The 20,892-nt window shown below is 52.3% G+C and overlaps 2 protein-coding genes across 3 annotated transcripts in view; both read left to right on the top strand.

Annotated features, from left to right (window-relative positions):
- LOC311319791 (sorbin and SH3 domain-containing protein 1-like) overlaps positions 1-20,892 on the top strand; it is a 77,069-nt gene that overhangs the window by 51,967 nt on the left and 4,210 nt on the right. Inside the window, exons 13-24 of one of the 2 annotated variants that reach the window (XM_084451395.1) lie at positions 2,837-3,012; positions 8,837-8,919; positions 9,455-9,622; positions 11,843-11,889; positions 13,047-13,161; positions 14,670-14,795; positions 15,305-15,499; positions 15,725-16,282; positions 17,351-17,446; positions 18,270-18,331; positions 18,677-18,805; positions 20,590-20,696. In XM_084451395.1, coding sequence (XP_084307521.1) covers positions 2,837-3,012; positions 8,837-8,919; positions 9,455-9,622; positions 11,843-11,889; positions 13,047-13,161; positions 14,670-14,795; positions 15,305-15,499; positions 15,725-16,282; positions 17,351-17,446; positions 18,270-18,331; positions 18,677-18,805; positions 20,590-20,696 — 1,862 coding nt within the window. The remainder of the gene's footprint in view (positions 1-2,836; positions 3,013-8,836; positions 8,920-9,454; positions 9,623-11,842; positions 11,890-13,046; positions 13,162-14,669; positions 14,796-15,304; positions 15,500-15,724; positions 16,283-17,350; positions 17,447-18,269; positions 18,332-18,676; positions 18,806-20,589; positions 20,697-20,892) is intronic. The other variant, XM_084451396.1, reaches the window with a different exon arrangement.
- LOC311325621 (sorbin and SH3 domain-containing protein 1-like) lies at positions 4,989-7,544 on the top strand (the record flags this gene model as incomplete). Its single annotated transcript, XM_084458342.1, has 3 exons — positions 4,989-5,002; positions 5,421-6,849; positions 7,446-7,544. 3 exons carry the CDS (start codon positions 4,989-4,991, stop codon positions 7,542-7,544), a joined length of 1,542 nt encoding a protein of 513 aa, XP_084314468.1.

Genomic DNA, 20,892 nt, shown 5'->3' with positions numbered 1-20,892 from the left:
GGAGCAGGAGGAGGAGAACTCAGATAGAGGAGGGAGGAGGAGAACTCAGATAGAGGAGGGAGGAGGAGAACTCAGATAGAGGAGGAAGGAGGAGAACTCAGATAGAGGAGCAGGAGGAGGAGAACTCAGAGGAGCAGGAGGAGGAGAACTCAGATAGAGGAGGGAGGAGGAGAACTCAGATAGAGGAGCAGGAGGAGGAGAACTCAGATAGAGGAGGGAGGAGGAGAACTCAGATAGAGGAGGGAGGAGGAGAACTCAGATAGAGGAGCAGGAGGAGGAGAACTCAGATAGAGGAGGGAGGAGAACTCAGATAGAGGAGCAGGAGGAGGAGAACTCAAATAGAAGAGGGAGGAGGAGAACTCAGATAGAGGAGGAAGGAGGAGAACTCAGATAGAGGAGGGAGGAGGAGAACTCAGATAGAGGAGCAGGAGGAGGAGAACTCAGATAGAGGAGCAGGAGGAGGAGAACTCAGATAGAGCAGCAGGAGGAGGAGAACTCAGAGGAGCAGGAGGAGGAGAACTCAGATAGAGGAGGGAGGAGGAGAACTCAGATAGTGGAGGGAGGAGGAGAACTCAGATAGAGGAGCAGGAGGAGGAGAACTCAGATAGAGGAGGGAGGAGGAGAACTCAGATAGAGGAGCGGGAGGAGAACTCAGATAGAGGAGCAGGAGGAGGAGAACTCATATAGAGGAGCAGGAGGAGGAGAACTCAGATAGAGGAGCAGGAGGAGGAGAACTCAGATAGAGGAGGGGGGAGGAGAACTCAGATAGAGGAGCAGGAGGAGAACTCAGATAGAGGAGGGAGGAGGAGAACTCAGATAGAGGAGCAGGAGGAGGAGAACTCAGATAGAGGAGCAGGAGGAGGAGAACTCAGATAGAGGAGCGTGAGGAGAACTCAGATAGGGGAGGGAGGAGGAGAACTCAGATAGAGGAGGGAGGAGGAGAACTCAGATAGAGGAGCAGGAGGAGGAGAACTCAGATAGAGGAGGGAGGAGGAGAACTCAGATAGAGGAGGGAGGAGGAGAACTCAGATAGAGGAGGGAGGAGGAGGAGAACTCAGATAGAGGAGGGAGGAGGAGGATAACTCAGATAGAGGAGGGAGGAGGAGAACTCAGATAGAGGAGAGAGGAGGAGAACTCAGATAGAGGAGGGAGGAGGAGGAGAACTCAGATAGAGGAGGGAGGAGGAGAACTCAGATAGAGGAGGGAGGAGGAGAACTCAGATAGAGGAACAGGAGGAGGAGAACTCAGATAGAGGAGGGAGGAGGAGAACTCAGATAGAGGAGCAGGAGGAGGAGAACTCAGATAGAGGAGAGTGAGGAGGAGAACTCAGATAGGGGAGCAGGAGGAGGAGGACTCAGATAGAGGAGGGAGGAGGAGAACTCAGATAGAGGAGGGAGGAGGAGAACTCAGAGGAGCAGGAGGAGGAGAACTCAGATAGAGGAGCAGGAGGAGGAGAACTGAGATAGAGGAGCAGGAGGTGGAGAACTCAGATAGAGGAGGGAGGAGGAGAACTCAGATAGAGGAGGGAGGAGGAGAACTCAGATAGAGGAGCAGGAGGAGGAGAACTCAGATAGAGGAGGGAGGAGGAGAACTCAGATAGAGGAGCAGGAGGAGGAGAACTCAGATAGAGGAGGGAGGAGGAGAACTCAGATAGAGGAGCAGGAGGAGGAGAACTCAGATAGAGGAGCAGGAGGAGGAGAACTCAGATAGAGGAGGGAGGAGGAGAACTCAGATAGAGGAGCAGGAGGAGGAGAACTCAGATAGAGGAGCGTGAGGAGGAGAACTTAGATAGAGGAGGGAGGAGGACAACTCAGATAGAGGAGCAGGAGGAGGAGAACTCAGATAGAGGAGCAGGAGGAGGAGAACTCAGAAAGAGGAGGGAGGAGGAGAACTCAGATAGAGGAGCAGGAGGAGGAGAACTCAGATAGAGGAGAGAGGAGGAGAACTCAGATAGAGGAGCAGGAGGAGGAGAACTCAGATAGAGGAGCAGGAGGAGGAGAACTCAGATAGCGGAGTGTGAGGAGGAGAACTTAGATAGAGGAGGGAGGAGGACAACTCAGATAGAGGAGCAGGAGGAGGAGAACTCAGATAGAGGAGCAGGAGGAGGAGAACTCAGAAAGAGGAGGGAGGAGGAGAACTCAGATAGAGGAGGGAGGAGGAGGAGAACTCAGATAGAGGAGGGAGGAGGAGAACTCAGATAGAGGAGGGAGGAGGAGAACTCAGATAGAGGAGGGAGGAGGAGGAGAACTCAGATAGAGGAGCAGGAGGAGGAGAACTCAGATAGAGGAGAGAGGAGGAGAACTCAGATAGAGGAGCAGGAGGAGGAGAACTCAGATAGAGGAGCGTGAGGAGGAGAACGCTGGCGTCTCACACCCATCGAACCTGAGAGCCGTGCAGGTGCCTGGCAGAGGGGAACACAGAACCATGTGGGAACACTCAGGGCATATTTTTAGAAACCTCTCACTCTGGCCCTCGTGGAATGCCAAGATAAGGGTCGTAGTGAGGCCTGGTTTTTACGCTGCGGTTCAAATTCCACTCATGTCTGCCTGAACGCTTATTTTTCACCCTGAATTTAGCTCTCATGAACACAACAAGCCTGATTTAACAACATCATTACCCAGAATGCCTCAAATAAGTTGAACTCAAAATAAAGGTGCCTTTATCTTTCATGAAATGCTCATCCATTTAAAAATGAATTTATCTGTACTTAATTAGCAGCACTGCTCTGTGTTAGAGCTCTTGGGTGTGTGAATGTGCTGTAATCAGGCTTCGGCGCTAAAGCAGCTTCCTGTGTTTTAACTGCCCCTTCTCCCTGCCTTAACTGCCCCTTACCCAGCTCCCCCTGCCCGGCCGGACACAGCGAGGTGGAGAAGGACCGGGGATCGTCGGGCAGCGAGCCGGCGGCTCCAGAATGCGACCGCCATGTTTACAAGAGCGTCCTGGAGGGCGGCGACATCCCCCTGCAAGGCCTGCGGGCGCTCAACAAGCGGCACGCCAGCTCCTCCTCTAAAGGTAGGGTTCCACGCCGCTCCGCCGGCGCCGCTACGGTTCCTCACGGGTTCTACCGCCGAGACGGAACCGTGACTTACGGCTCTGTGACCGCAGACGTGTCAGGATACATGTGTTTCTTTTTACCGTTCTGTTGGAAGCCACACGCCTTTTTTGGCGCCAGGTTGTCACGGCGGCGGCCAATCACCTTGCAGCATTCATCCTCTCAGCAGTTTTGTTTTATTGCTGATGTCATGGACGCCTCACCAAACGTCAGCTGGAGAGTTGGATTTATTCATGGAGAGAGAAAGTTTGATCCAGAGATTCCCGCTAAATCTAACCTTGGGTTTCCCCTCTGCTCCTCCAGGCTGAGCAGCCAGTAGCGAGGCCGGCTTAGCGCTGATCTGAGGTCAGGGAGCAGAGGTCCAGAGAAGGGGGGGTGTGGGGAGGAGCTGGGCTCCAGGCTGATCTGAGGTCAGGGAGCAGAGGTCCAGAGGGGGGGAGGAGCTGGGCTCCAGGCTGATCTGAGGCCAGGGAGCAGAGGTCCAGAGGGGGGGAGGAGTTGGGCTCCAGGCTGATCTGAGGTCAGGGAGCAGAGGTCCAGAGGGGGGGGTGTGGGGAGGAGCTGGGCTCCAGGCTGACCTGAGGTCAGGGAGCAGAGGGGGGAGGATGGGGAGGAAAGGGGGATAAACAGGACTGTGTTTTTCACGGCCGGGAGAGAGGGAGAGATCAACAAGAGAGACGCGGGGGGGGCGGGGCGGGGCGGGGAGGAGGAAGTCAGCTGTCAGAGTGAGGTCAGAGGATGGAATGCCTGCGCACATGACCAGGGAGAGACATACCAGGGGAAGAGGGGGAGGAGGAGAGAGAGAGAGGAGGAGGGGGAGGAGGAGAGAGAGAGGAGGAGGGGGAGGAGGAGAGAGAGAGGGGAGGAGGGGGAGGAGGAGAGAGAGAGAGGAGGAGGGGGAGGAGGAGAGAGAGAGGGGAGGGGGAGGAGGAGAGAGAGAGAGGAGGAGGGGGAGGAGGAGAGAGAGGAGAGGAGGGGGAGGAGGAGAGAGAGAGAGGAGGGGGAGGAGGAGAGAGAGAGGGGAGGAGGAGAGAGAGAGGGGAGGAGGGGGAGGAGGAGAGAGAGAGGAGGAGGGTCGTGGACTTGGACGATGTTGCCCTCAATACTTGACATGTCACGAATTCCAACGGGGAGTTGACGCACATCTCAGAGTCAGAAAGTCAGAAAGTTCATCTTCGTCAGTTTGTGTTTCTGCTTGGTACAGACAGATTTCACATACAGATTTTGCTTGGTACAGACAGACTACATATTGAATCATTAACTTCTCAATATCTGAGCACCTCAGTGGAAAACCATAACTTTGTTCCAAAAGAATGATTTAGACTGTGAAGAGTTGTGAAGCGCAGATAGCTTGGCTAGTGCTGGGGCTGTTATTTTGAGCCGTCAGGTCCTGGGCTCAAGACCCATGGAACCTCTGTGAGGGGATTCCACTGTGGGTCAGCTGACGCACGCTGGCTCAACATGGCCGCCAGAGATGTGCCAGGTCTCCCGCCCCGTCTCTGTTCAGCACAAGACACGAGATAAAGCACAAAGAAAAACACAAGGAAGCAAGCGAAAGCTTCATCATGTGTTTGTTGATAATGGCAGGCTTTGCTTTTCGTTTGGTTTTGCTTCCTGGAGGGGTTTCAAAGTACTGACACTGTAGTTTTCCCTTCTAATCCATCACACACCGGCGGATTCATATCAACATTTTCCAGTGTTTTTTACTCGAACTAAGCCAAAAGGCCTCATGCTTCAGGTTACTGAGTAGACTTTCAGAGACGCAGCCTCTACAGGGTTTGATTTCTGAACTGTGTGATATTCGTCTGGTCTGTAAAGTCGAGGGAGTATTTCCAGCACCTGAAAACGCTATAAATCAGTTTTTCCGAGCTGCCGACATCCCATCCAGCATCTCACAGCATCCCGCTCTCTTACGTTGCTGCTTCCAGTCATCAGTATGTCAGAGTCCCGGTGACCGCGCTCGCATGCCAGGTTCAAACAGCACATCTAGAGGTTCATCACTTCATCGGCCTAAACTTAATTATATAATATGGGCTAGACTTGTTTACTACCATTAAAGATGTTTGTAAAAGTATCACTGCTCCATTTTAACAAAGCATTTTACCTCATGTTGCACTGTAGTCTGTTACTATTAGCATAACAAAGTCATTTGTTACTTGATGTGAACCACATCAAGTCTTTTCCACTTCTCATCAACCTTTGATGGAAGTTAGTCTTTACTTTAGAAATATGTCTGACTCTGTGTTTTGAGTGTGTGAATCTGTGATCATTGTAATCTAATATCCTGTTTATTCTGTTGTCCTGCATGCTTGCCAGTGGATTATAAAGGTGGGAATGGCTGTTTAATTTCACCCTCCTCTGTAAATAGTCGCTCGGTTCTTGCCAGTAGTGCGCTAGGTTACCAGTGTAAGAATAAGAAGCCTCTGTCTGCGGCCAAAGCCGGCATACCTCAAATCCTCCCCTCCAAATTCAAACCCAAGCTGCTGCCCCCTAGTGGTGACAGCCAGGACAGCAGGACTGGGCCTGCCAGACACCCCAAGGCACACAGCTGTGAGGATATATACACAGGGACCTATGGGCCCGGAAAGCCCAGGACCGAGGAAGCAGCCAGCGGCCATAGTTCAGACCCTGAGTCCCCCTGTCCCCCCTGTCCCCCGGAGGGACCGTCTGGCCTGAGGAACGTGTCCCCGGCGTCCCGGAGGAGCGCGACGGAGTTCTCCTCCATGTACAGGAACATGCACAGCATCCAGAGGCCCAGCTCGGTGGGCTCCAGCCCCCAGGGCAGCGTGCGCAGCCTGGCCTCGCTGTTCGAGAGGCCGGGGGTCGACGGGGGTGAGAGGTCAGAGGGCGACGAGGCCGGCGACATTCCGCGGGCCGCCGTGTCGTCACGGGTTAGCGAGTTCGAGCTGCTCATCCAGCGCTCCAGCCCGGCGCCCACGCGCTCGTCCTCCATGCCCGCGCTGCATTCCGGCCACGCCCCCGGCCTCAGCCCCGCCCACCTCCGCATGGGGGCCGCCGTCTCGGCCGAGTCCCTCCTGGTCACTGAGCCTGCGCAGACAGAGGCGGCCGCCTGCCCCCTGGTGGAGGCAGGGGGGAACACAGCAGTGGAGGAAGGCTCCCGGTCTGCCTGCGAGACTGTGGAGGAGACGACCTCCGCTGACCCGCTGAGACCCGACCCGCGGCCCGGGACCGATGTCCAGCGGCGCTCGGAGAAGGGCCCCGGAGACGCCCAGACGCCCGCTAACGCCTCCGCACACCCCCCAGCCACGGCTGAGCCCTCCCCTCCACACAACCACAACCTCCACCCCCACCCCCACCTCCACCTCCGACCCAGCCAGTGCAAAGGCTCCTGCCCCGCCTCCTACACCCGCTTCACCACCGTCCGCCGGCACGAGCGTCAGCAGGCCCGCGCCCGGCAGGACCAGCGCCCCCCCCAGGAGAAGAGGAGCAGCCTCCCCGGGAACCTGCTCCTCATGGGCCCCGCCCCCTTCAGACTCCGCCGGTCCCACCACGCCCGCGCCACCCTGGGCGCCACTAAGGCCACGGGGGGGGAGGCGAGGAGGGCGGAGCCCAGGCCCCTGATCCCCCAGCGCATGTCCTCCCTGGAGGTCCTGGACAGGCTGGGCAGCGGGGAGGGGGGGGACGGGGACGGCAGGACTAACGGGGACGGCAGGACTAACGAGGACAGCAGGACTAACGAGGACAGCAGGACTAACGGGGAGGGATTGGACGCCAACGGGAACCTGCTGCTGGCTGCTCGTTGCAGAGGTGGCTATCTCATCTCCATCCTGTCACCAGTGTCCCCTCCTCCTCCTCTCCTCCTCCCCTTCTCTCCTCCTCCCCTCTCCTCTCCTCCTCTACTCCTCCTCCTCTACTCCTCCTCTACTCCTCCTCCTCTCCTCCTACCCTCCTCCTCTCCTCTCCTCCTCCCCTCCTCCTCCCCTCCTCCTCTCCTCCTCCCCTCTCCTCTCCTCCTCTACTCCTCCTCCTCTACTCCTCCTCTACTCCTCCTCCTCTACCTCTCCTCCTCTCCTCCTCCTCCTCTCCTCTCCTCCTCCCCTCCTCCTCCCCTCCTCCTCTCCTCCTCCCCTCCTCTCCTCCTCCTCCCCTCATCCTCTCCTCCTCCCCTCCTCTCCTCCTCCTCTCCTCTTCTCCTCCTCTCCTCCTCTCCTCCTCTCCTCCTCTCCTCTACCTCTCCTCCTCTCCTCTACCTCTCCTCCTCCTCCTCTACCTCTCCTCCTCTACTCCTCCTCCTCCTCCTCTACCACTCCTCCTCCTCCCCTCCTCCTCATCCCCTCCTCTAACCCCTCCTCCCCTCCTCCCCTCCTCCTCTCTGGTCACTCATGCTCCTCTGACTCGTTCTTCTCGCTGTGTCCCTCCCTCTCTGACGCAGCGCTCCCTGGTCGACCCTCAGCCCTCCATCTTTAGTCTGTGTGCTGTTTCCAAAGTGGCCACGCCTCCATCTTTAGTCTGTGTGCTGTTTCCAAAGTGACCCGCCTCCATCTTTAGTCTGTGTGCTGTTTCCAAAGTGGCCACGCCTCCATCTTTAGTCTGTGTGCTGTTTCCAAAGTGACCCGCCTCCATCTTACTGTGTGCTGTGTTTGGTGGTTTTCTCCATCTCATGGTGATTGACAGTGGTCTTGCCCAATTAACTTTTTTTTCCCACAAATCCATCTCAAAAACATGTCAGTGACTCTAGGGGATTCTGACTTCTTTTGGTCAAGTCTAACGTGTCTTTGGGTTACACTTAAGTCGAGGAGATAGCCGCAAAGTTAGAAACCCACATTAGCATTATGTAGCACATTAGCATTCTGTATTTGTTTACTAATATTTTAACACCAAATCACAGTGAAAGATGTCATATTCAGTATCAGCTCCGCGTAGCGTAGCGATAATGCTGTAGGTTCTAGTCACATCATCACGTGTTCTCCCCTCAGTGCCGTGCTGTCGTGTCTCTAAGGTTTTGGTTTTCCTGTGTTCTGGGAGAGACTGTTGAGCTGCGTCTCTTCTCATCTCACCTCACAGTCACACAGGGTTGAGTTACCAGACGCTCGCTCTTCCTGCCATGGACAGCTGGTATCAGCGCTAGCTTGTTCATGCTAGTATGTTCTTGTATAATGATACAGCGGCTCCCGCAGTGATAGGGGGCCGTCTCTCTCCGCGCCTGCTGGGGAACCTGGGTAAAAGTGTGACCACAGACAGGGTGGGGAGGAAGTGACCAGCAGAGTCACAGGATGTAGGCGTTACACTCAGAACACCACTGTCAGCTCACAGCAGTACTCTAGCAATGGTTAATATGCGTTTACATGATCCAACCATCATATCACACTCATATTACTTTGCTGTGTATTAAGTAGTTCTATAGTGGTTTGTTTCTGGAATGCATCAACCTCTTTTCTCTCATTCTCTTGAACACTGGCTGGTTCATCGGTGTGTTTATTCTTGCATGTGGGTTAAACCCATTTATTTTTCGATGTGTGTTTTTTTTGTGGGAATACCAATTGATTTGTCGATGTGTGTTTCTTGCTTTTTGACATTGAGCAAATTGCACTATTCATTCCAAGCATGCCTAGTTAGCAAGATGGATTCACATTCTTTCTCAAAAGACTAGTCACAGATCTGTGTGAATTGTGAAATAGTAATATTATGGATGTGTCTTCACACATTAGAAATATTAATCATGATCTGATGTTTTAATTAAATATCTAAATATAAACTATCTAAATATCTCGGAGTCCGTTCTTAAGGGTCAGGTCATCACGGGTGTTTTTCTGTGTCCGTCAGATTCGGACTGCTCCCAGCCTCTGACCCTGGGAGAACAGGGCGAGCAGGACGAGGTGGTCAGGAGACGCCATGGAGACAAAGAGGTGATCTTTCTGCTTCAACTCATTTCCTCCAACAGGCTTAACACTCAGGACATATCCCAGACCAGAACAGAGCACTGTGAACTATTAAAACTCAGGACATATACCAGACCAGAACAGAGCACTGTGAACTATTAAAACTCAGGACATATCCCAGACCAGAACAGAGCACTGTGAACTATTAAAACTCAGGACATATCCCAGACCAGAACAGAGCACTGTGAACTATTAAAACTCAGGACATATCCCAGACCAGAACAGAGCACTGTGAACTATTAAAACTCAGGACATATCCCAGACCAGAACAGAGCACTGTGAAGTATTAAAACTCAGGACATATCCCAGACCAGAACTATTCCACGTCACGCATTTCCTGTGAACTATTTATCAGCCTGATACACATGCAAGGAAAAAAACGAGTCATGCCAAGGGAAATACGATGGAAACACACCGTCTGCTGTAGCAGATTATAACAAATATATGATAAACAATTAATAATAAACCATGAATGAATAATAACCGAGCCGTGTTTGGTCAGAAAATGTTGGAGGAGCAGCGGCGTGTGAAGCGCGAGCAGGAGGAGGCGGACACGGCGTCCCGGAGGCACACGGGCATCGTGCTGACCCACCACCAGTTCATCACCAACGAGCGCTTCGGAGACCTGCTCAACATCACCGACACGGACAGGAGGAAGTCTGGCTCCGAGGTACGGAAACAGATCTCAACCTCGCATTGTTACGCAGTGATAGTGTGTTTTCATACTGTGTGTGTGTGTGTGTGGTGTGTGCGTGTGTGAGTGTGTGTGTGTGTGTGTGTGCGTGTGTGTGTGTGTGCGTGCGTGCGTGTGTGTGTGTGTGTGTGTGCGGTGCACACGTGTGCTGTCTGATTGTGTGTGTGTCTCAGTGTGGGTCGTGAGTGCCTGTGAGTGTGTGAGTGTGTGTGTGTGTGCTGTCTGATTGTGTGTGTGTTTCAGTGTGGGTCGTGCGTGCGTGTGAGTGTGTGTGTGTGTGTGCTGTCTGATTGTGTGTGTGTCTCAGTGTGGGTCGTGCGTGCGTGTGAGTGTGTGTGTGTGTGTGTGTGTGTGTGTGTGTGTGTGTGTGAGTGTGTGTGTGTGTGCTGTCTGATTGTGTGTGTGTCGCAGTGTGGGTCGTGCGTGCGTGTGAGTGTGTGTGTGTGTGTGCTGTCTGATTGTGTGTGTGTCTCAGTGTGGGTCGTGTGTGCGCATGAGTGTGTGTGTGTGTGTGTGTGCTGTCTGATTGTGTGTGTCTCAGTGTGGGTCGTGCGTGTGTGCGTGTGTGTGTGTGTGTGTGTGTGTGTGTGCTGTCTGATTGTGTGTGTCAGTGTGGGTCATGCGTGCCCAGATGCGTCTCCAGACCTCAGAGCTGATGCTAGTCAGAGAAACAGCCGTGTGAGATGAGACTGTCTGTTCTGAATCTCCTTCCACACAGCTGGTCGCTCTCCTCACTGACCATCTGAGAAGAATTCTGACAACTCAACAGTTTGCTGTGATGAATGAACAGTTTTTTATCGTATATATCCAGTTACTGTTACCTGTGTGTTCACAGAGAACATGTCTTTATAACCCCAGAGAACATGTCCTTATAATCCCACTGTGTGTGTTCACAGAGAACATGTCCTTATAATCCCAGAGAACATGTCCTTATAATCCCCCTCTATGTGTTCACAGAGAACATGTCCTTATAATCCCAGAGAACATGTCCTTATAATCCCAGAGAACATGTCCTTATAATCCCAGAGAACATGTCTTTATAATCCCACTGTGTGTTTGCAGAGAACATGTCCTTATAATCCCAGAGAACATGTCTTTATAATCCCAGAGAACATGTCCTTATAATCCCAGAGAACATGTCTTTATAATCCCAGAGAACATGTCTTTATAATCCCAGAGAACATGTCCTTATAATCCCCCTCTATGTGTTCACAGAGAACATGTCTTTATAATCCCAGAGAACATGTCTTTATAATCCCCCTCTATGTGTTCACAGAGAACATGTCTTTATAATCCCAGAGAACATGTCTTTATAATCCCCCTCTATGTGTTCACAGAGAACATGTCCTTATAATCCCAGAGAACATGTCCTTATAATCACAGAGAACATGTCCTTATAATCACAGAGAACATGTCTTTATAATCCCAGAGAACCTGTCCTTATAATCACAGAGAACCTGTCCTTATAATCCCACTGTGTGTTCACAGAGAACATGTCCTTATAATCCCAGAGAACATGTCTTTATAATCCCAGAGAACATGTCCTTATAATCCCAGAGAACATGTCCTTATAATCCCAGAGAACATGTCTTTATAATCCCCCTGTGTGTTCACAGAGAACATGTCTTTATAATCCCAGAGAACATGTCTTTATAATCCCAGAGAACATGTCCTTATAATCCCAGAGAACATGTCTTTATAATCCCAGAGAACATGTCCTTATAATCCCCCTGTGTGTGTTCACAGAGAACATGTCTTTATAATCCCAGAGAACATGTCCTTATAATCACAGAGAACATGTCCTTATAATCCCCCTGTGTGTTCACAGAGAACATGTCTTTATAATCAAAGAGAACATGTCTTTATAATCCCCCTGTGTGTCTTCACAGAGAACATGTCCTTATAATCCCAGAGAACATGTCTTTATAATCCCAGAGAACATGTCCTTATAATCCCCCTGTGTGTGTTCACAGAGAACATGTCTTTATAATCCCAGAGAACATGTCCTTATAATCACAGAGAACATGTCCTTATAATCCCCCTGTGTGTTCACAGAGAACATGTCTTTATAATCAAAGAGAACATGTCCTTATAATCCCCCTGTGTGTTCATAGAGAACATGTCTTTATAATCCCAGAGAACATGTCTTTATAATCCCAGAGAACATGTCTTTATAATCCCCCTGTGTGTTCACAGAGAACCCCAGCCCTCGCGCGCTTCGACTTCAGGGCGGAGACTCTAAAGTAGGTAAAACTCATTGGCGCATTCCGGGGGCGTTTTCAGAGGCATGCATGGAATATCTGAAGCTGCAGTGAAACCCAAGCCGTGACGTTTAGCCAGATAACTGCACCTTGGCTTTGACTGACAGGGACAGTCTTCTCTGTGGCAATTAATAGATGAGCAGGTCTCTCCCTGTCTCTGTCCATCAGTCTGTCTCTGTCCCTCACCCTGTCTATGTCCCTCACCCTGTCTATGTCCATCAGTCTGTCTCTGTCCATCAGTCTGTCTCTGTCCCTCACCCTGTCTATGTCCATCAGTCTGTCTCTGTCCATCACCCTGTCTCTGTCCCTCACCCTGTCTATGTCCATCGGTCTGTCTCTGTCCCTCACCCTGTCTCTGTCCCTCACCCTGTCTCTGTCCCTCACCCTGTCTCTGTCCATCACCCTGTCTCTGTCCATCACCCTGTCTCTGTCCCTCACCCTGTCTATGTCCATCACCCTGTCTCTGTCCATCACCCTGTCTCTGTCCATCACCCTGTCTCTGTCCCTCACCCTGTCTCTGTCCCTCACCCTGTCTATGTCCCTCACCCTGTCTATGTCCATCAGTCTGTCTCTGTCCATCAGTCTGTCTATGTCCATCAGTCTGTCTATGTCCATCAGTCTGTGTCTCTGTCCCTCACCCTGTCTCTGTCCATCACCCTGTCTCTGTCCCTCACCCTGTCTCTGTCCCTCAGTCTGTCTCTGTCCCTCAGTCTGTCCCTGCTCATCACCCTGTGGGTCTCATAGCCTGGAGAGATATCTTAGTCTTGTTTGCCTGTGTGTTTTTCATGTTGCTGTAGGAATGGATGAAAACATTGAGCCCAATAGCTCACCAGTCTCTCCTCTGCCTCTCTCTGTCCTCTGGTCTCTCTCTGGCCTCTGGTCTCTCTCTGTCCTCTGGTCTCTCTCTGGCCGCTGGTCTCTCTCTGGCCTCTGGTCTCTCTCTGGCCGCTGGTCTCTCTCTGGCCTCTGGTCTCTCTCTGGCCTCTGGTCTCTCTCTGGCCGCTGGTCTCTCTCTGGCCTCTGGTCTCTCTCTGGCCGCTGGTCTCACTCTGGCCGCTGGTCTCTCTCTGGCCTCTGGTCTCTCTCTGGCCGCTGGTCTCTCTCTGTCCTCTGGTCTCTCTCTGGCCCTCTCTCTTCAGGGAGCTGCCGTTTCAGAAGGGAGACATCGTCTACATCTACCGGCAGGTGGATCAGAACTGGTACGAGGGGGAGCACCACGGCCGGGTCGGCATCTTCCCGCGCAGCTACGTTGAGGTAATTTTATTTTTCATCATCATCATCATCTTCATCCGCTTATCCAGGGTCGGGTCGCGGAGGCAGCAGCTCCAGCAGGGGGCCCCAGACATCCCTTTCCCTAGCAGCATCAACCAGCTCTGCCTGGGGAATCTTTAGCCGCTCACAGGCCAGTGCGGAGATGTAGTCCCGCCACCTAGTCCTGGGTCTACCCCGCGGCCTCCTCCCAGCCGGACACGCCTGGAACACCTCCCTAGGGAGGCGCGCAGGAGAAATCCTCACTAGATGCCCGAACCACCTCAACTGGCTCCTTTCGACGCAAAGGAGCAGCGGCTCTACTCCGAGTCTCTCCCGGATGACTGAACTTCTCACCCGATCTCTCAGGGAGACCCCAGCCACCCTCCGGAGAAAACTCATTTCGGCCGCTTGTATCCGTGATCTCGTTCTTTCGGTCATGACCCATCCTTCATGACCATAGGTGAGGGTGGGGACGAAGATAGACCGGTAGATCGAGAGCTTTGCCTTTTGGCTCAGCTCTCTTTTCGTCACAACAGTGCGGTAAAGCGACTGCAGAACCGCACCAGCTGCTCCGATTCTCCGGCCAAACTCCCTCTCCATGGTTCCCTCACTCGTGAACAAGACCCCCAAATTTTATTTTTATTTTTTTATATTTAACCTTTATTTAACCAGATAAAAAGCATTGAGATAAAATCTCTTTTACAATACTGACCTGGCCAAGAAGGCAGCAAAGTTTCACATAGAAAGACACAAGGACATATAAAGTACAGAGAACAACACAACTAAATATACAAAAGGCGTAGAGCACGTGGGAACAATAAGAAATTAAGGTGTATTACTACATGAGCAGCTGGTGGTAAGGACTTCTGATAGTTTCAGTTTAAAGCTGGCTAAAGGAATAAGTGCCATCAGTTTGAGGCTTGACTGAAGGTCATTCCAAGACCGGCCCCTCTGTCTGGACAAGACCTGATCAAGGTCTACGCACACAAACTTTGGTTTCTTACTGTCTTCTAATAAAGTTTCCAGCCAGGTCAGTGTTGCTGGATTTTCTCCACACACACACATGTGGACCTTGAAAGATGCACCTCTTGGTTGTAACAGGAACTTAAAGCTGTACAGAATGATATGTCAACTGAACAGTCCTTTTAGGGTTCTGGTAAATGGTAAATGGACTGCACTTATATAGCGCTTTTCCACCTTAGCGGCACTCAAAGCGCTTTACAATGGCCTCTCATTCACCCATTCACACACACATTCACACACCAATGGCGGTAGCTGCCATGCAAGGTGCTAACCTGCTCATTGGGAGCAATTTGGGGTTAGGTGTCTTGCTCAAGGACACTTCGACATGTGGACAGTCGGAGCTGGGATTCGAACCACTGACCCTTCGATCACTGAACGACCCGCTCTACCAACTGAGCTAGAGCCGCCCCAACTCATAAGATGAGTATGATGGCGGGTTGGTCGCTGGAGTTGTGTGATGTTTGGGTGTGTGTGTTCTACTCGTCCAGCTACTACCCCCCACGGAGAAGGCCCACCCGAAGAAGAGCGCCCCGGTGCAGGTGCTGGAGTACGGAGAAGCCATCGCACGCTTCAACTTCACAGGAGACACGGTGGTGGAGATGTCCTTCAGGAAGGTACGGCAGCAGGAACCAGGTTCAAGGGCTCACATCATCACAACGTGTGTCACGCCTGGTCGTGTTTTTACAAAACACAGATGAAAGGGGCATGGAGCCATCATGAGCACCATTTATACACAGGAAGAATGTTCAGCTGAAACCCTGTGGCTGGTCCTAGTTCAGTTTGAGCTGCTCCTAGTTCAGTTTGAGCTGCTCCTAGTTCAGTTTGAGCTGCTCCTAGTTCAGTTTGAGCTGCTCCTAGTTCAGTTTGAGCTGCTCCTAGTTCAGTTTGAGCTGGTCCTAGATCAGTTTGAGCTGCTCCTAGTTCAGTTTGAGCTGCTCCTAGTTCAGTTTGAGCTGGTCCTAGATCAGTTTGAGCTGCTCCTAGTTCAGTTTGAGCTGTTCCTAGTTCAGTTTGAGCTGATCCTAGTTCAGTTTGAGCTGTATGTTATTGTATGTCGCCTGTACTGACGTGTTTCCTGTTTCACTGCCGTCTGTGACTTAACGAGCTTCCTGTGTCTCTGCAGGGCGAGAGGATCATCCTGATTCGCCGGGTGGATGAGAACTGGTATGAGGGCAAAATCTCTGGCACCAACCGCCAGGGCATCTTCCCCGTCACCTACATCGACGTGCACAAACGACCCCGGATCAAAAACGGGGTGGACTACCCCGACCCCCCAGCCAACCAATCACCTCAGCGCAGCACAAACGCCTCCCCTCAGGTAAGGACACGCCCCCTTTTATTGAGGTCATTCACTCCAGGAATGCAACAACCCTTCAAAAATACCCTCCTGAGTTTATTTCTGTTTCTCATGTTTACTTTGGTGTCCATTTTGTGTTGACTCTCGTTCTTTATGTTCATACTCAGCTGTTTCCTCTTTCTCTTCCGTCTGTCTCCTCCTCCCTGCTCCGCTGGCTCTTTCTCTCGCGCCATTTGGTTGTAAAAGCTGAACCGTAACCGTCTGACCACCTCCCCGCTGCCCCTGCCCCGCCCCCGCGCCCCCTGCCGCTCCGTCTCCCCCGAGGTCCACGCCATCTCCTCCGAGTGGATCTCCCTGACCGTGGGCGGGGCCAGCCCCCCCTCCGCCCCCACCCCGCCCCTGCCCCCCCTCCCCACGGTGTCCTACCGCTGGGGCGAGTACCTGCCCCCCCTCAACGCCAGCCCCGTGCCCCCCGCCTACTACACCTCCAGCCCCTACTACACCTCCCCCACGGCCTCCCCCTCCGCCTCCCCTCTGCCCCCGCCCTATCCGCCACGCCCCGGATCGGCCACGCCCTTCCTCACCTTCACCCCCCCCCAGGGGGAGGACTTCCTGCTGTCCCCCCCCTCCCCCCGCCTCTCCCGCAGCCTGAGCCCCTGTGGGGGGGCGGGGCTTGAGGGCTGGCTGACCGGGGTCAGCCCCCTGAGCGTACTGGACAGGGGTCTGCTGGAGGGGGAGGGGGCAGAGGGAGACGGGGTCAGAGGTCGTGAGGCCCCGGGCGGCTGGACAAATAGCTCTGCTGAGGTATCGTCTGCATGGTGTGCAGTGCTGCTTCTCAGGCTCACTCTGGGACAGGCCTGTGGGCCACCGTAGTTGAGTGTGTGTGTGGCGTGTTAGTCTGCTCTTGTGACAGGACGGTTGAGTGTGTGTGTGGCGTGTTAGTCTGCTCTTGTGACAGGTGTGACATGTGTGCAATAGGATGTTGCGTTGGAGATGTTACTAACTGAGAGCTGAGATTGAGAACTGAGAGCGACCGCAAGTTGAACTTCCTGTACAGCTAACACCTAACTACACAATGTTTTAACTGCCCTTTTGACGCTCGCCCTGTTCCTATTTTCCTCCTGTCGCTCGCGTTGACGGGCGTTCGTTCTTTAACTGTCTTCAGTTGGGAATGTAGACAAATGACGTAACAGAACAGGAAATTGAACGGTTTCAGTTAGGACAGCAAGCATGCGATGTTGCGTTCTGTTGCTCGCGTCGCAAGCAGTTAGGACACGGTGTTATTAGTTAGGACACGGTGTTAGCTGGTCTCTCAGAGACCTTCCTCCAGGCCGGTAGGACCTCTGCGCTGGTCCAGGGGTGCATGGTGTTGAGTGTGCACCACTAACGTTTGAGAATGAGATGGAATTGTTCTATACGTTGACTTAGACTGTTGAACTGTGGAATGATGAGCATTTGGCCGCGCATGACTTGAGTCGAGATGTTAGATTGTCGTGTAATTTTAGGATGTTTTCAATGATTCCGCTTGGAACTCAGATTCTAGACCGTGTTGGAAAATACAGAACCTACAGAAAGGTGTCAACTTGGATACTACAGGATGTGATGCTGCAGTTTGTCTCAGGGACACGATCGGTCCAGATCATAACGTTTCTTATCTTACATCAAGATCTTCCAACGTTCCATTAATGAGTGTTTAATATACACTTTGTGTGAAATATACCTTGTGGATCCTTTCAACAAAGACATGTCCAGACTGGGCCCATGAACTACTACTGTATTAACAGCAGGTTATTGAGAGCAGGCTGCGTCCTCAGACAGGAAGTGGACTGTGTCTCTGGTTCTGTAGCTGATGTGTGTTCTCCGCCCCCACAGCTGGTGAAGAGTGAGAGCGATTACCACGGACGGATCTCCCGAAGCCCCGTCATGTTGTTTGACATCCAGGACAACAACAACGCTAATTCGTTTGCGGTAAGGAGGTGATTCAGTAAGGAGGTGATTCAGTAAGGAGGTGATTCAGTAAGGAGGTGATTCAGTGGGGAGGTGATTCAGTAAGGAGGTGATTCAGTCAGGAGGTGATTCAGTATTCAGTCAGGAGGTGATTCAGTCAGGAGGTGATTCAGTAAGGAGGTGATTCAGTGGAGAGGTGATTCAGTAAGGAGGTGATTCAGTAAGGAGGTGATTCAGTGGGGAGGTGATTCAGTAAGGAGGTGATTCAGTCAGGAGGTGATTCAGTAAGGAGGTGATTCAGTGGGGAGGTGATTTAACTATGGCACATTGTGGGTGATCATAATGCTATTAGAGATTGTGAAATGTGATGTGTATAGGTTTGAGTTGGTGGGGATTCATCGACTAACAATTCAATTTCCTTTAACTCTTCATTGTCAAACATTTATCTAACTGACTTACCTTACATTCAACTTCTGTAGAAATCATGTGAAATTGATTTGAAAAATGAAGTCTTTCTTCATATTTACTGCATCTGTGTCATATCTGCCTTGTCGTTAGTGCTGCATGTCCACTGAGTAGTTTTCTATCAAACTGATTGAATGTTTCTGTTCATTCTTCATCTCTCACTCTGTTGTCTTTTTCATGCTTATCCTCTGGAACTACCACCATCCCTCCCGATGTGCTCCGCTTCCCTGGTTCTTAACGGACCCCCTTCCTCTCTCTGCCTTGCTACTCACTGGACCTCCTTCCTGTCTGCCCTCTAAACCCCTCCCCCCCCTCCCCAAACCCACGTGTCTCCTCCGGGGGCCTCTGGGTGGGCGTCGCCGGCTTCCCCCCCTGCTAGGAAGCGGTCTGTAACGAGATCATGAATATAGCAGAGACCTCAGTGAGATACTGCAGCACCCTGTCCCAGCCCCACAGACTGCCCCCCCAGCCCCATGACTCTGTCCACAGACTGCCCCCCCAGCCCCATGACTCTGTCCACAGACTGCCCCCCCAGCCCCATGACTCTGTCCACAGACTGCCCCCCCAGCCCCATGACTCTGTCCACAGACTGCCCCCCCAGCCCCATGACTCTGTCCACAGACTGCCCCCCCAGCCCCATGACTCTGTCCACAGACTGCCCCCCCAGCCCCATGACTCTGTCCACAGACTGCCCCCCCAGCCCCATGACTCTGTCCACAGACTGCCCCCCCAGCCCCATGACTCTGTCCACAGACTGCCCCCCCAGCCCCATGACTCTGTCCACAGACTGCCCCCCCAGCCCCATGACTCTGTCCACAGACTGCCCCCCCAGCCCAGTAAACAATCTCTCATCATTTCCCAGCAACCCCAGTCTCTCAGCAGCAGCCCGGAGCCCGGCCGCCTCAGCTGTGGAATGTGAGTAGGACCGTCCAACCAGAGCTCTACTGTACTGGGGTATATAGATATGTTGAGGCGTAGTGGGGTACAGTACACATGTTGAGGCGTAGTGGTGTAGACATGTTGAGGTGTAGTGGTGTTCAGTAGACATGTTGAGGCGTAGTGGTGTTCAGTAGACATGTTGAGGCGTAGTGGTGTTCAGTAGACATGTTGAGGTGTAGTGGTGTCCAGTAGACATGTTGAGGTGTAGTGGTGTCCAGTAGACATGTTGAGGTGTAGTGGTGTAGACATGTTGAGGCGTAGTGGTGTTCAGTAGACATGTTGAGGTGTAGTGGTGTCCAGTAGACATGTTGAGGTGTAGTGGTGTCCAGTAGACATGTTGAGGTGTAGTGGTGTAGACATGTTGAGGCGTAGTGGTGTCCAGTAGTCATGTTGAGGCGTAGTGGTGTCCAGTAGACATGTTGAGGCGTAGTGGTGTAGACATGTTGAGGCGTAGTGGTGTCCAGTAGACATGTTGAGGCGTAGTGGTGTCCAGTAGACATGTTGAGGCGTAGTGGTGTTCAGTAGACATGTTGAGGTGTAGTGGTGTCCAGTAGACATGTTGAGGTGTAGTGGTGTCCAGTAGACATGTTGAGGTGTAGTGGTGTAGACATGTTGAGGCGTAGTGGTGTCCAGTACACATGTTGAGGTGTAGTGGTGTTCAGTAGACATGTTGAGGCGTAGTGGTGTAGACATGTTGAGGCGTAGTGGTGTCCAGTAGTCATGTTGAGGCGTAGTGGTGTCCAGTAGACATGTTGAGGCGTAGTGGTGTCCAGTAGACATGTTGAGGTGTAGTGGTGTCCAGTAGACATGTTGAGGCGTAGTGGTGTCCAGTAGACATGTTGAGGTGTAGTAGGGTAGACATGTTGAGGTGTAGTGGTGTCCAGTAGTCATGTTGAGGTGTAGTGGTGTCCAGTAGTCATGTTGAGGCGTAGTGGTGTCCAGTAGACATGTTGAGGCGTAGTGGTGTAGACATGTTGAGGCGTAGTGGTGTCCAGTAGACATGTTGAGGCGTAGTGGTGTCCAGTAGTCATGTTGAGGTGTAGTGGTGTCCAGTAGACATTTTGAGGCGTAGTGGTGTTCAGTAGACATGTTGAGGCGTAGTGGTGTCCAGTAGACATGTTGAGGCGTAGTGGTGTCCAGTAGACATGTTGAGGTGTAGTGGTGTCCAGTAGACATGTTGAGGCGTAGTGGTGTCCAGTAGACATGTTGAGGCGTAGTGGTGTCCAGTAGACATGTTGAGGTGTAGTGGTGTCCAGTAGACATGTTGAGGCGTAGTGGTGTCCAGTAGTCATGTTGAGGTGTAGTGGTGTCCAGTAGACATTTTGAGGCGTAGTGGTGTTCAGTAGACATGTTGAGGCGTAGTGGTGTCCAGTAGACATGTTGAGGCGTAGTGGTGTCCAGTAGACATGTTGAAGCGTAGTGGTGTCCAGTAGTCATGTTGAGGTGTAGTGGTGTTCAGTAGATATGTTGAGGTGTAGTGGTGTCCAGTAGTCTAGTGAGGCGTAGTGGTGTAGACATGTTGAGGTGTAGTGGTGTCCAGTAGTCATGTTGAGGCGTAGTGGTGTCCAGTAGACATGTTGAGGTGTAGTGGTGTCCAGTAGTCATGTTGAGGTGTAGTGGTGTCCAGTAGACATGTTGAGGTGTAGTGGTGTCCAGTAGTCAAAGGCAGTCCGGCCCGTGTCCCTTGTTCTCGTGGGTGGTTCTCAGGTCTCTGAGGCCCTGGGCTGTGGCCCTCCTGACGCTGCTGTGTTGTGGTTCAGTTTCCAGGCGGTGTACAGCTACGTGCCCCAGAACGAGGACGAGCTGGAGCTGCACGAGGGGGACCTGGTCAGCGTCATGGAGAAGTGCGATGACGGCTGGTTTGTTGGTATGTGCTCGGGGCCTCACGCACATTCCCCAGAGAGGAAGTCACAGTCACAGCGTCACATTCAACCGTATTGGGTTTCTACTGACTGACAGGAGAGGCTGGGATATGTGTATTTGCTCACACACCATACAGTAAGACACGCAGAATAGATTCAACCTTCGTAAATGTTTCACGATTTATTTATGCATTGATTTAT

Source organism: Borostomias antarcticus (genome assembly GCF_949987555.1).
Source record: "Borostomias antarcticus genome assembly, chromosome: 2".
NCBI lineage: Eukaryota > Metazoa > Chordata > Actinopteri > Stomiiformes > Stomiidae > Borostomias > Borostomias antarcticus.
This window is presented reverse-complemented; position numbering and strand designations above follow the sequence as displayed.